The sequence below is a fragment of the Nelumbo lutea genome, chromosome 1 (assembly GCF_056320005.1).
Source record: "Nelumbo lutea isolate HS-2025 chromosome 1, American lotus-T2T, whole genome shotgun sequence".
In the NCBI taxonomy this organism is placed as follows: domain Eukaryota; kingdom Viridiplantae; phylum Streptophyta; class Magnoliopsida; order Proteales; family Nelumbonaceae; genus Nelumbo; species Nelumbo lutea.
The window spans coordinates 215,314,421-215,330,198 of NC_142684.1; the positions used below are offsets into that span (position 1 = coordinate 215,314,421).

At 39.6% G+C, this 15,778-nt stretch overlaps 1 protein-coding gene and 1 long non-coding RNA gene across 2 annotated transcripts; one reads left to right on the forward strand and one right to left on the reverse strand.

Moving 5' to 3' along the window:
* Positions 1–256: 256 nt before the first annotated feature.
* LOC148880931 (uncharacterized) lies at positions 257–14,976 on the reverse strand. The gene is made up of 3 exons (XR_016104675.1): positions 14,781–14,976; positions 1,110–1,299; positions 257–1,040 (listed from the first exon to the last, which is right to left on the reverse strand). It is a non-coding gene; the product is annotated as an uncharacterized LOC148880931 (long non-coding RNA).
* LOC148880932 (AAA-ATPase At3g50940-like) lies at positions 2,042–4,037 on the forward strand. Its single transcript, XM_088963031.1, has 2 exons — positions 2,042–3,139; positions 3,217–4,037. Exons 1-2 carry the CDS (start codon positions 2,171–2,173, stop codon positions 3,706–3,708), a joined length of 1,461 nt encoding a protein of 486 aa, XP_088819157.1. The 5' UTR covers positions 2,042–2,170; the 3' UTR covers positions 3,709–4,037.
* Positions 14,977–15,778: the final 802 nt, after the last annotated feature.

The window sequence follows — 15,778 nt, forward strand, 5'->3', positions numbered from 1 at the left end:
GCATTATTATCCACCGTAGCAGTACTACCAAGTAGACCGCCCAACTCATTCTCATCTATTCCCCTCTCTTCTACTCTCTATTCCCATGTTTTCCCCTTATGATGTGTTTGGTTGTAGCACAAATAAATTTGCACTGATGCAAAATTATGGTAGTGCAAATGATTTGAAATGCGAATTCTAATTTATTGTTGTTTCAAAATTTATCTTATTTTGTTTGATTAATTGGAATGCAAATGAAATAAAAAAAAACATGAAATTAAATCAAAACAAAATTAAACCAGAATTTGCATTATTTTCTTTTGCACCCTCATACATTTGTACTAGTACAAATAAGATCGCACTCCAAGTAAACGTAGCCTAAGAGTACAATACAAATGTAGCCTTAAAGAAACAGAACCAGTTGACAGTCCACACATAATGCAGAATTAAAATAGAAAAGGCATTGAGTCTGGACTTGAACATGTGAACTGTCATTGTGAATATCTCCCCAGAAATAAAAAACATACAAAGACAGATATTCTCTATGTACGGCTGCAAGTGGTTATGAGAATAGTGTGAGGACGGTTTTGTGAAGATCAAATACGAATTAATTTAAAAGGTGGGTCAAAAAAATGTGAATTCAGCCCATCCCATGTAGGCACTAACATAGTAAAAAGCACGTTCAAATTAGCACTTATAGCAAAAGGATAATTTCATTCTGATTCTGTAATCACAGAAGGGCTGTAAAGTGTAATTTGATAAGGAGGATTGAACTTGAAGCTTTAGAGCTGGGTTTTTCTTTTTTACTTGGGAAATTTACTAAATTAGGTTGAATTTCTGATTGAACAATTGACTTTAGATTTAGATTGGGATCCACATAAATCTAAGTGTACCTTTGTGGTTATACCCAATCAAAGCGCAGGTCAAAAGATGATGATCTTCTTCATTTCCCATATATCCAATCCCATGAATCTCCTTCAATTCCCTCTTTTTTTTCATGGTTAAAGCCACTACACGAACCAGTTTGCATCTCTACCACCAAAGCTCTCTCTCTCTCTCCACTGCATAAAAAAAGTATTAGACTAGATACGAACCAGAACTGCATTTTTTCACACAAAGTGGCTACGTACTCTCAAGCTCGAACGGCATTCACACTTGTCAGCTACCAGTACAGAGCAAGCAATGGCCCCCTTCCTCTCTTCTGCAACTACACTGAAAAGCATGATAGTAGTTGCATGCAGGAAAGCATTTACATTCGACTGGGATAGATGAATTCGACTTATTAGGTATACTGCAATGATTCTCAGGTAACTGGCAGATCTGCATTCAACATTTTCACTCACAGAATAAAATATTTGGTGTAATAAAGCAACAAATTAAATCATTCATTTCAACCACTTATAACCCATTTTGGAAGAAACCTCATCAGAATCAGAAATCTCTGGACTGGGTTTTCTTTAACCAACTTTAAAAAACAAAAGAAAGTAAAAGAACATTTGATTTGTGCTTAAAGAATATGAACTACCCTCTGACTTAAATTCAGAAAACAAAAACACTACTTTTAGATATGTACAGTAGTGCTCAAATCACTCTCAAATGTATTTTAATTTAACCCCTTTCTTTTTCTGAAAGAGAGGTAGCTTTAGTAGCGGGAGATGGACGCAATGTTATGTTGGTGTCACAACACACACATACACACTCAAGCAAGCGCCATACACAGATTACTTGGGGAGGAAGGTTAGAATCTTCAGTTTTAATCTGTCGTTAGGTCCGTGTCCCATCCATCGTCATATAGTTCGGTGATCCAATGAATTCTCGTACAGTACCTTCTACTTGTGTCTTATCTCTTATGCATTGAAACTGAAACAGATACAGGGGGAGAGAGGCCCACTGACTGTTCAGATCGCGTTTATTGAATCATCAATCTGTTTGTAGAAATGTGTAGAAGTAGAACTTCCTTTCACCACTATCTTGTACTGGGGACAGAGGGAGACCCACTTTTCAGAAGAAGCAGGACCTGAATTAAAGCAGACGTGTCTCATCTTCGTAAGCCAACCAAAAAGGTCCAAAAGAAGAGGCCGAGACCGAGAGCCACAACTTTTTATATACAATACAATTGAACTGATCAATTAATCCATGGAAGCCAATAGCAACTCTCTTCATCCATCTCCCGAGCAGCACTAAACTAAACATGTTCTCACTTTCAGAAATGCCTTCAGTGTCAACAATGCTATCAGCCTACGCCTCCTTGGCCGCTTCCACCATGCTCATTCGGTCGATGGCCAACGAGTTCATACCCTATCAGCTCCAAGACTACATTTTCTCGGGCCTCCGCTACCTCTTCTCCCCTCGGCTTTCTCAGCTCACGGTCATCTTCGAAGAATTCAGTGGGATCACCCGCAATCAAGTCTATGAGGCGGCCGAGTTGTACCTCAGCACCAAGATCACCCCCTCGATCGAACGTCTAAAGGTGTGCAAGGCTCCCAGAGAAAAAAACCTCACCATCACAATAGAGAAAGGCGAAGAGGTCGTGGATGCCTTCGAAGGAGTTGAGCTCAAATGGAAATTCGTTTGCTCTGATAACGAGAGGACTGGCAGCACAGAGCGATACTTTGAGCTCAGATTCAACAAGAAATACAGAGAAAAGGTGCTGGATTTTTACTTGCCATTTGTGTTAAGCAAATCGAAGGCACTCAAGGAGGGTAAAAAGGTAGTAAAGCTTCATACTCTCGGCTTCTTCTACGACGACATGGGAGGAGGCGGAGGCGGAGGTGTATGGGGATCAATCAATCTCGATCACCCAGCTACGTTCAACACGCTGGCGATGGATCCTGAGCTCAAGAAGGCATTGATAGATGATCTGGACAGGTTCGTGAAGCGGAGGGACTTCTATAAAAAGGTGGGGAAAGCTTGGAAACGTGGGTATCTGTTATACGGCCCTCCTGGTACCGGCAAGTCTAGCTTGATTGCTGCCATGGCCAACTACCTGAATTTTGACATCTACGACCTGGAGCTTTCCCAACTCCGGCATGATTCGGAACTCAGGAGGCTGCTGGTTGCCACGGCAAATCGATCCATACTTGTGATTGAGGATATCGATTGCAGTGTTCAATTGCGTGATCGACAGCTCGAGGTTGGATGTGACGTTTCAAGTGAACAGGTTAGTAGTTTCTGAGATAGATAGATGGTTTCGACGTGGTGCAGTATTAAAAGCTATTTGTTTTTCTTGGTGTTTAGTTGACTCTTTCAGGGATACTCAACTTCATAGATGGGCTATGGTCGAGCTGTGGAGATGAGCGGATTATTGTCTTCACCACCAACCACAAGGATCGGCTAGACCCTGCACTGTTGCGCCCTGGTCGTATGGACATGCACATTCATATGTCCTACTGCACTCCTAAAGGGTTCAAGCTTCTAGCTTCCAACTACCATGGCATACACGATCACCCTCTACATGGAGAGATTGAAGAGCTGATAGAGAAGACAGAGGTCACCCCTGCAGAGTTGGCAGAGGAGCTAATGAAGAGTGACCAAGCAGACACTGCCATGGCTGGAGTAATCAATTTCCTAAAGCGAAAGAAAATGGAAAATGATATGGTCAAGGATGAGCAAGGAAAAGAAGCTGATTGTCAAGACCAAAAAAGGCAGAAAATCGGCAAGAGAGATGGGCGGGATCGGAATGAACGTACAAGAAAGAGCACAAGACTCAGAAGGAATCGATGGAGGTGATGGAGCCGGGGAGAAGCATGGAGCTTTTCATTAATTTACTTACACACGGCCCCTTAATTAAGAGGGTTTTGGGTTTACTTTTTAGTGGAGGAATTTCGGTGTAAGCTTGTCAAAACTAATTAAATTAATTGTATCTCAAGTTGAGGGTTTCCCATTAACTGCAGGCAGATGTATTGGGAATTTGGATGAGTTCAAACATGCATAGAAGAGAGGAAGTTGGTATCATATGTAGTCAGACTCGGACTGAGAAACTGGCAAATGTAATGGAGGTATTGAATGGTGTCAAATGTGAGTTAAGAATCTAGACCAACCCACAACTATATTTTGAATTAATAGCAGACATATCAAACAGACAAACCATAAAAATATACATTACATATTGGTTGATAGAGTAAGCACCATGTGACGAAAAAGAAAAAAGGGGCCATTGGTACATTATGCATTGTCCTTTCTTCCCTTTCCAAATCCCCATTTGTACTTGTTGGCTATTTACACTTTTCCATGAAGCTTGAAGCCTCTTTGGAAGGCAAGTGTCCCAATTGTACAGTAGATATGGTACAAATATAGATAAGCCTTATTCCAAAGCTCCTTCCTTGTTCAACCCACCACTTCTGAGCCCCACCGTACAAGTAGGATGAATCTTTACTGTAGATTAATGCCAAATACTAGTAGAATATAAAATTATGCAGTGCGCTGTCTGAATTTTCTAACCCATCTGCCAGTCCTTCCCAACTCCCTATACCCATAAGCCCATATGGCTCATATCGCCCAACCTATCTTCAGTCTTTAATCAAATAAGCACATCCGTGCCTATATCATCCTTATGGATGGAGGCAATACAATTGCTGCTGGGGACTTTCATAGCGTGGATTATTCATTAGTAATATATTTTCTGGTTGCTGAAAAAATGTCCAAATAGGGTCAATTTTGGATGACACCGCCCTCTCTGGCTCATTTGCTCAACAAGAGATATAGGGAAATGGTAGTAAAGCTTCATACACTTGGACCCTTATTGTATCACAACGATGGATCCTGAACTCAACAAGACATTGATAGACGATTTAGATAACTTTGTGAAGAGGAGGGATTGTTAGCAGTGACGGAAAATTGGTCCAAACTTGTAATTGAGGATATAGATTGCAGTACATACATGACTTCTTCTATAGGTTAACTGAATGTCAACAGGCATGCACCAAAACAATAAACGTAAACAAGGAATATACCTGCAGAGCCCATTTCCATGAACCCCTTTTTCTCCCTTTGTCTTTTCGATGTCAAGCCAAAGTAGAACGTTCCAAAAGTTGGTTGATCAACTATTGAATTCACCCTCGTTTTGCTGCTTGGTATAGTGCTCCTTCTCCTTGTGGACTCGTTGAATATGGGCAGTTTGTAGCATTTTGCATAGGTTTTGTATTCTTTCTTAATGGAATTTGCACTTACTTGTGCTAGATTAGAGAGGCTAGAGCTATTTCTCCCTTTTTCACTATTTCTTTTCTTTCTTCTCAAAGGGGGGTTCCGTAGTAAGAGTAAGAATGAATGAGAAATCTTTATCCACCTATTTTGTAAGTAGTTCCCCCCATTAAGGAATTCCCTCTATAACAGTCTATTAGAATCAACCACATCCCTTGTTTGTTTAACTACTCCCCACTTATCCTTATCCTCCTAAATTCAATTTTAAATTCAAAATTGGATAATGATAAGGGGGTTGAGAGATTTTAGGGCCATATAACTTTGACTCAACTAAAATGAGAGTCTTAGTAGGGACCCCCTATGACCACGACAATGAGCTATGAATTTATGGGTCCTACACTAACAATCTCTCACTTGGCCCAAGTGTGGTCAACAATGGAAGGACACAGCTTGATCAGAGCTCATGGTGATTCTCAATCTCACATAGGTAATTACTTATTTAAACTCAAATCATGGCATTTTTTCTTAAAAATGGGGTTTCCATCCATGCATCATGATGACTACACTTCTAACCCTCAATGTAGTGGATTATACATATATACCGGTCCTAATTGTGTTTTTATACCTGTCTATTGTAATAATATGTATGCATTAGACAGTTGCAAGACTACTAGAGCAGAAGAATCAATTATTGACATGTGTCATCATGTTGAGTCTATGAAAGAATTGATAATTCCCATGTTTTTAACATGACCTATAAACACATTAGAGGACAACCCCTTAGTTATCGGATCAGCAATCATAAGTTCAGTTCTTATATGTTTGATGATGATTTTCCATTCTTGCAATCTATCCCTCACTACTAAGTACTTTAAGTCAATATATTTACTTTGACTACTACTTACTTTTGTTGTTCTTTGAAAAGAACACACCTTCAGAATTGTCATAGAACAACTTTATCGGTTTATCCACATAGTCAAGCACTAAGGCACTCAGTCTTGTGATAAAATTCTTTAACCAAATTGCATGTGTCATGGCATCATGACATCTTATGAATTCTGTCTCCATCGTAGAGGATGCTCTAAGCTTTTGCTTAGTACTTTTCCATGACACAACTCCTCCCACAAGCAAAAATATATATCCTAACGTCAAGGCTTTACTATTGGTGCACCCAACGAAATGTAAGTTCGTAAAAACCAACAACTCTAGTTTGTCTACTTTTGTATAAGTAAGCAAATAGTCCTTATTTCCTTGTAAATATCTAAATGCCTTTTTGGCTGGTCTCCAGTGTTCACTCCATGGATTGCTTTGAAATCTACCCAACACTCCTATTGCAAAGGTCTTGTGCACACTTGTGCGTACATGAGGCTCCCAATTGTAGATGCATAGGAACTTTCTCCATGTCTTCCTTTTCATATTGTGTTTGTTAGCGTATTCTATCAAAATTAGTTTTATTATCTCCTTCCTTTTAGAAGATAACTGTATATACCTTATCTTCTCTTCTTTCCTTATTGTATCCTCTTTAGGTCACCGACCTTGTCTCCCTATTGTATCCCTATTATAATTAGCTTTATCATAAATAGAGTTGTAGCCTATTGAATATACACATCAAGAGAAACTATTATCTTCTCCATCTATCCTTCTTGGTTCGTATCATCCTTCTTGGTTCGTATCATGGTATCAGAGCCTGTGACACTTTATCGGATCCGTCCCTCCACTTGAGCTTCGTCGGTGCCCTCTCATGAGTGCACACTGTCGTTGCACCGATTATTGTAGCACCTCGGGTTGAAGGCTAGCTCCCTCGCATAACCGCCCATCGTGATCATCGTCCTGTACACGACTTCTGGTGCACGCAGAAAACTGAGTTCAATTCTCGTTTGCTTCTTCTTCTTCAAGCCCGGAAGCAGGGTAATCTGGAGTTTGCCATCTGGAGCACGGAAGCTTGTCGATCCAGCTTCGAGGATAATCACGAAAAGCGCCTAGTTGTTATTCTCGTCTGTGTTTCACAAGGGTCTTCCTGCTCCGTCGCTCGGTACAGAGGTAAACAGAGAATTGAAGCTTGGATCCTTCGTCTTCCAAGTCTGCGACCAGACCGACGACTCCTCTACTCCGGTTGGCTGTGGAACAATTTTGGATCCTCTATGACTAGACCAACGGCCAGCGTTTTTAACGAGATCTTACCAGAAACAGGGTCATCGAGGTAGATATCCCAGAGGGTGACCCAACCCGAATCAGGAGCTCCTTACTCTTGATGCTGATCAGCTTCTTCATTCGGTGGTTCTCCAAGAAGGCGATAATCTCATTCGCGTACGAGACCTGCTTCTTGTGCACTTGAAGGTGTGTTGTGTTCTTCCTCCTTAAGCCAGACGAACCTAGTTTCCCTATTGTAGCCCATCTCCTCCATGTCGTCTAGTAGCAACAGACTCTTGGGCAGCGATATCTCCTCTAGAAGCTGCAGTGATTTCTTCTTGCAGAGAGCATCTCCGCCTTCTCTCTGTAATTCTCAATCGCTTGACTCGTCATTGTTGTTGTCTGAGTTGGTCGCTAAGGCTTAGTTGGGGGAAGACAGAAACTGAATTAACTGAAGAAAGCAAGAAAAGGAACACGGGTCTGAGCCTGAGCCTGAGCCTGAGCGAGAGCCCCGAGTCTGCCTTGTTTCTTTTCCCATGATTTGCGTTGCTCTAGAGTTTTGTGTTTCTCCTCATGGATTCGTCTGAAGCTGCTCAACATATCTCTCATCCCATCACTGTTACCTTCAATGGCTCAAATTATGATTTATGGTCCCAAGAGATGTGTAGTTTTCTCAAGGGACATCTTCTATGGCGATATGTGACGGGTGAGATTCCCAAACCTACTAAAGTTGCTGATGAAACAGAAGATAAATTTGCTTAACGAGTAGAAAAGTGGGACGGGAAAAATCATCAAATATTAACTTGGTTTCGCAATACTTGTATTGCAAACATCAAGTTGGAATTTCGCAGATATGACTCTCCTAAAGAGGTATGGGATTTCTTACAAGTTCGTTGTTCTATTTCTGATGATGTGCATTAGTTTCAGCTCTATAGGCGTCTTCACCGTATGAAGCAGCAACCTGAACAGACCATTCACAGTTATGTCTCTGAATTACAAGTTCTTTGGGATCAGTTAGCACAGTGTGAACCTGAATGGGATAGTACCTCTGCAACTACTACTTATTCCAAGCTTCGCGATCGCCAACGTGTTTTGCATCTTTTGATGACTCTCAGGGATGAATATGAACCTATTAGCGGTACTCTACTTCATCGTAGCACATTGCCTCTTGAAGTTGTGATCAAAGATTCGCTCTATGAAGAAACTCATCTAAAAACACTTCGAGATGAGCGATCCTTATTATCTACTGATGTTGTTCTTACTACTCCGGGTACGTCTGCTACTTCTTCAACTAAATCTTCAAAACGGACTTTCTGCAATTATTGCAAGAAGACTGGTCACACTATTTCTGAGTGTCGCCGCTTGCAAGCCAAAAAGGCATCTGGACAGAAGTCCTCATCCTTAGGTTCTCAGGCTTCAAGTTCTACTGCAACTGCTGCTACAGAGAATTCTTCTGATAACACCTCCAAAATTTTCTCTTAGAAAACTCCAAGCTCTTCTTCACCAGCTCCAACTTGATTCTGGTATGCCTTCTAATTCAGTCTTGTCCGTCACTCCAGGTACTACCTCATCATGGTATTTTGATTCTGCCTGTTGCAATCATATGACATCCAATTCATCACTATTTATTTCCAAGTCACATCCTTCTATTGCACCAATTGTTCATACTGCCGATAGTTCCACCTTAACTATCAAAAGTGTAGGCACTGTTTTAGCATCTCGTTTGTCACTTCCTAACACTTTTTTGGTACCTAAATTATCTCTAAATCTTATATCTGTTGGACAATTATGTGAATTTGGTTTTGAACTACATTTCTCAAGTCGTGGTTGTACTGTGTAGGATCCATGGATAGGGAAAATCATTGGGACAAATCGTAAGGTTGGGAAACTGTTTGAGCTATCATCTCTTCAATTACCATCTCTTGTTGCTGTTGTCACCTCTAGTGTTTGGCATTCTCGTCTTGGTCACATTTCTACCTCTAAATTAGGATCTTTAATTTCTAATGGATGTTTGGGTCTTATTAAAACATCAGACTTTGATTGTGTTTCATGTCCTCTTTCAAAACATCATGCTTTGCCTTTCACTATAAGTAATTATGTTTCTCTTGCACCTTTTGACCTTATCCATTCTGATATTTGGGGCCCTTCGCCTCATAATACCATGGGTGATTCGCGTTATTTTGTGATCTTCAGTGATGATTTCTCTCGATATACATGGATTTATCTCATGTGTAATAAATCTGAATTACCTGCAATTTATATTCAATTTGCCACCATGATCAAAACTTAGTTTTCGTCTATCATCAAAATTTTTTGCACTGATAATGCCATGGAATATAGAAATTCTATCCTTACGCAATTTCTTTCACAAAATGGAACTATCATTCATAGATCTTGTCCTGGTACCTCTCAACAAAATGGGCATGCAGAATGAAAACATAGGCATATTCTTGATACTGTTCGAGCTATTTTAATATCTTCCTCTTGTCCTGAACATTTTTGGGGGGAAGCAGCCCTCACTGTTGTTTTATACCATCAACCGCATTCCTTCTCCTATTATTGGTAACATTTCTCCTTATGAACGACTGTATGGCCATTGCCCTAATTACCAGTCTCTTCATGTATTTGGTTGTGCTTGTTTTGTTTTATTACAACCTCATGAACATACCAAATTGGAACCAAAAGCACGTCTATGTTGTTTTCTCGGGTATGGTATTGAACATAAAGGATATCGGTGTTGGGATCCTCTTTCCCAACGACTTCGCATATCTCGTCATGTTACCTTTTGGGAACACAAAATGTTTTCCAGTATCTTCCCATTTCGAGTTACCACGACATCTTTCACATTTTTTTTACTGATCCTACTATCTTGTTTTTTCCTGATGATTTATCTGCAGGTCCGACTACTTCATCTGATAGCTCTAACAGTACTTCACAACCTGCAACCTCTACTGATGCATCTACCTTGGCTATGGATCCTCCAGCTCTACCCTCTTCTGAGCCCTTGATTCGTCCTGATGAATTTGACCCTGCTCATTCTAATGTTTCACTCTGTCGCTTTGGTAGGGTCACTAAACATTCCATTCTTCTTCGTGATTTTCATTGTTATTCTACCATTGCATCTTTATATGAGCCTTGTACCTATCGCGAGGCTAGTACTGACCCTCTATGGCATAAAGCAATGGCAGAAGAAATTCAAGCTCTTACAAACACTTATACTTGGGATTTTGTTGACCTACCTCCAGATAAACCCGTGATTGGTTGCAAATGGGTCTACAAAATCAAGACTTGGGTAGATGGTTCAATTGAAAGGTATAAAGCTAGGTTGGTAGCTAAAGGGTTTACATAGGAGTATGGCATTGATTATGAGGAGACTTTTGCTCCAGTAGCCCGTCTAACTTCTGTTCGCAGTCTTATTACGATTGTTGCAGCTAAGCACTGGTAGTTATTTCAGATGGATGTTAAGAATGCTTTTCTCAATGATGATATTTCTAAAGAGAATTATATGCAGCCCCCTCCTGGTTATGATCATCTCCCTAATCAGGTTTGTCATCTCTGTAAGGCTCTATATGGACTTAAGCAGGCGCCTCGAGCATGGTTCTCCAAATTTAGCTCTACTGTTTGTCAGTTTGGTTTTCAATCTAGCACTTATGATCATGCCTTGTTCATCCGAAAGACCTCTCAGGGTTGTGTACTTCTCCTCTTTTATGTGGATGACATGATAATTACTGGCGATGATTTGTAGGGAATTTCCGCTCTTAAGACCTTTCTTAGCAAACAGTTTGAAATGAAAGATCTTGGTTGACTAATTTATTTCTTAGGCATTGAGGTCTCCTCCGACCAATCGGGATATTATCTGTCTCAGGCCAAGTATGCCAATGATCTTGTTTCTCGTGCAGGACTAACTGATACTAAGACTGTTAACACTCCAATTGAGCCTAATGCCCATTTGTCAGCCACTGACAGTACTCCTCTTAGTGACTGCACCTTATATCGGCAACTAGTTGGCAGTCTTGTATACCTTATTGTTACTCGTCCTGATATTGCGTATGCTGTCCATATTGTGAGTCAGTTCATGTCTGCCCCTCGCACTACTCATTATGTTGTTGTGCTTCGAATCATCCGTTATGTCAAGGGCACTTTGTTTCATGGACTTCGCTACTCTAGTTCTTCCTCTCTTCATTTGATCACATATTTTGATGCTGATTGGGCCGGTGATCCTACTGATAGACGCTCCACTACTGGTTATTGCTTCTTTCTTGGAGATTCTCTTATATCTTGGCATAGTAAGAAGCAAACAGTTGTTTCTCATTCCAATACTGAAGCTGAATATCGAGCTCTTGCCAACACTACCTCCGAGCTGCTATGGTTACGATGGTTACTCCATGACATGGAAATTACTCATTCATCTGCAACCCCTCTTCACTGTGACAATCGTAGCAGCATACAGATTGCCCACAATGACATATTTCATGAGTGCACTAAGCATATTGAGACTGATTGTCACTTTATTCGTCATCATGTGCTTGATGATATTGTTCGCCTTATTCCTGTCCCATCCCAGGATCAATCTACAGATATATTTACCAAAGCTCACTCTCCTCTTCGCTTTCGTGCTCTCATTGGCAAACTCCAAATGACTGATACATTACAATCTTGAGTTTGAGGGGGGATGTTAGCGTGTTTTATCAAAATTAGTTTCATTATCTCCTTCCTTCTAGGAGATAGTTGTACATACCTTAATGTGTACATGATTTAGGTTGGGTTTCTTTCCAACCCTCAGTTCAAAAGGTGTCTTAGGAACCACCTTTATTGGGATTCAGTATGTATACTACAGTTTTAAGGGCTTTCCCCCACAATTTTGTGGTAGAGAGGAGTTGCACATCATACTCCTCACCATGTCCATAAGTGTTCTATTTCTCCTTTCTGTCACACCATTTTGATCAGGAGAACCCAACATAGTGTATTGTGCGACAATACCATGTTCTCGAAGAAACAGAGCAAAGGCCCTCAGATTTTGACCAACTTTTGTGTATCTACCATAATACTCCCCACCTCTATCAACCCTTACAACTTTAATAGTCTTTCCTATTTGTTTCTCTACCTCTGCTTTAAATGCTTTAAATGCCTCTAGGGCTCTTGATTTTTTATACAATAGGTAAAGATACATATATCTAGAGTGATCATCGATTATAATGATGAAGTATTGCTGACCACCTAGGCAAGGAGTAGGTAGGGGTCCACATATATTTGTACTGATCAAGTCTAAAATCGCACTACTTCTTGTGGCCTTTATTTCCCTCTTAGTAGTTTGTTTTTCCTTTATACAACTTACATAAGTGGAGAACTTAGTGATATCTATGGGTTTCAATATCCCATCATTAATTAACCTTTTGAGTCGATTGACCGATATGTAACCAAGCCTTTTATGCCATAAGGTTAGTAAGTCCTTTTCATGAGAACTCATTTTCATATCCGCATTGCAACTTAAGACCAATTTGGTCTCACGCAATGAGCAGTCCAACTTATAAAGGTTGTCATTTAAGAAACTATTTCCAAGTAATTCATTGGATTTAAATAACTCAAACTTTGAACCAATAAAAACTAATTTAAAACCATCTAAAGTTAACTTGGAGACTGAAATCAAATTCCTAGAAAACCTAGGGGCAAACATAGTTTTGTTTAAAATTAACTCAAAACCAGTGGAAAGAAATAATTTTAATGTCCCTACAGCCTTTACTTCAAGTTGATCTCCATTTCCAAGATAAATGTACTACTCACTTGGGCTCGGTTTTCACATCTTTAGAAACCCCTGCAAGGTATTAGCAACATGGATTGAGGAACGAGAGTCAATCCATTAAGAGTCTTTATGGACTTCTACTAAATGTGATTCACAAACAAGGGATAGATTTATATATGCATTCTTTCCCTTCTGGTCTTTTTACTTCTCCAACCATTTCTTGTAACGAATGCAATCACTCTTGAAATGACCCTTTTTCTTATAGAAGAAGCATGTCGGATACACCTTTCCCTTTTCCCTTGGTCATTTTTTGACATTGCCCTTCGTTGAAACTTCATTTCTCTTTGTCCTTAAGCATAAGGTTTGTTGTTTCCAGCTTCTCATGCCTTAATCTCTCTTCCACTTGGACACACATAGCTAGTCTATTGAAACTCCATTGCTCTCTTTGTATGTTGTAAGAGACCTTGAAGGGTCCATACTCTATAGGCAGAGAGTTCAACACGAAGGCCACTAGGAAGGGCAACGGTGACACCTAGACCATTTAGCTTGTCACTTATGTCCTTCATCTCTAATATGTATTCTCTCATTGTCTTGGAATTGGAAAACTTCATATTAACCATTTTGTTAAGAAGGCTCTATGAAACCATTTTCTCCGAGGCCTCAATCTGTCCTTCTACTTCAGCCAAGTATTCTTTTACTATCTCTTTGTTAGAGACTGCACCTCTAATATTTTTGTTGATTATCATTTTGCACAGCCTATTTGAGTTTTTCCCAATTTCCGAGAAGTTCTTCTCTTATTTGGTGCTCTCATCCATAACAACAGGCTTTTCTTTAACCCGTATTGCTAGGTCCAGGCTTGCACTACCTAAGGCAATAAGAAGACTTTCTTTCCACTCTTGGAAATTGTCTCCTTCCAATAGAGGTATGGAACTAAGGTCTAAGAAGTTAAGATTAAGTACCAAAAAAACAAATTATTAAATCGATTGTAAAATGCAATAAAGTCTACCTTTGGGCATCCAACCTAATTGCGTTGTAGCAAACCGCTAAAAGTAAACTAGGTGTGGGTCAATTTGAGTATGAAGGTCTCTTACTTTTGGGTATTTGAGATTTCTCCATTCCCTAATTAACTGACACCTATTTCCCTCCATCTAATTGTCAATGTCAATGACCATTCGCCTTTTGGCCACACCTAAGTTTAAATCTAAATTTAAACAACGACAGCTTAAGCTCAAGAATGTGTGGTGTGTGTAGAAATAATCAATTAGGTAGCTAGCTTGAACATCCTTGATCCATATTAAACCACCATACGTGAGTGAGCATGTATTCTTAAATATTCTATTATTATTTTATGGACCACAAAACTTATTTGAGCCCAAAACATTCATAATTAAATTCTAATGGACCGTTACGCCATTTCAGTCCAAGAGAAATGGACCTCACCAAATTGCTATAGTAATTCAGCCAGCCCTTTGCAACTGCAACTTGTGGGCTCAAACGAGTTTAATGATGTAAGTAAAGTTGCATCCATCAAAATAATAATAATAGAATATTCATGGCATCTCAATTTTATCAACAATAGTACTACACAAATCTCATGTAAATAATTAACCAATAAGCCACCAATTCCCTACTTGATGGGCACATTGCATTTCAGCATCTTCTCTCAAATACAACTTTAAATCAGGCCATGTCTTGGAATCAACATCACCAAAACCCATTAACTAAATTTTTATAACTAAACTAAATGTCAACAAGCATGCGCCAAAACAATAAACTTAAACAAGGAACATACCTGCAAAGCCCATTGCCATGAACCCCTTTTTCTCCCTTTGCCTTTCCGATGTCAAGCCAAGTAGAACGTTCCAAAAGTTGGTTGATCAGCTATTCAATCAACCCTCCCTTTTCCACTTGGTAGAGTGCTCCTTCTCCTTGTGGACTCGTTAAATATGGGCTAATAGTTTGCGGTATTTTGCAAAGATTTTGCATTCTTTCTCAATGGAATGTGTACCACCAAAGAGGATTTGGTGGTGAGTAAGAATGAATGGAAAACCTTTCTCTTAGAAAATAGCTAAAAAGAATGAACCCTGTCCACCTATTTTGTAGGTAGTTCCCCCTATTAAGGAACTCCCTCTATAACAATCTATTAGAATCAACCACATTCCCTATTTGGTCAATCACTCTCAACTTATCTTTATCCTCCTAAATTCAATTTTTAATTCAAAATTGGATAATGATAAGTGGGTTGAGAGATTTTAGGGCCTTATAGCTTTGACTCAACAAAAATGAGAGTCATAATAAGAAACCCCTATGACCACAATGATGGGCTATGAATTTATGGGTCTCAAACTCTAACCTCTTCTGCATGCAGTTAATTAACATGGGTAATTTGTTTTCGTATTGCAAGTGACTCTCTCATTGTTACAATCTAATCGTATGGATATGAACATCCACTTGTCCTACTGCACCGTTGAAGGGTTCAAACTTGTAGCCTCCAAGTTCTATGACAAACACGAAGAACACCCTCTATTTGATGAAGATATTAAAGGGTGGATACAGAACATAGAGGTCATTCCAATAGAAGTGGCCGAAGAGCTATTTGTTGGGAATAAAACCAATATTTTTCCTTGTGAAAATAAGGGATATCTAAACCAATAAACAACAAGTATGCAACAACAATAAAATAAATAACTAAAACAGAGCAAGCAACAGTAATAGACACAAATTTTTCCATGAAAAACCCCTCAATGGAAGGGTTAAAACCATGTAACAAAAGTCTAAATCATCCACTAT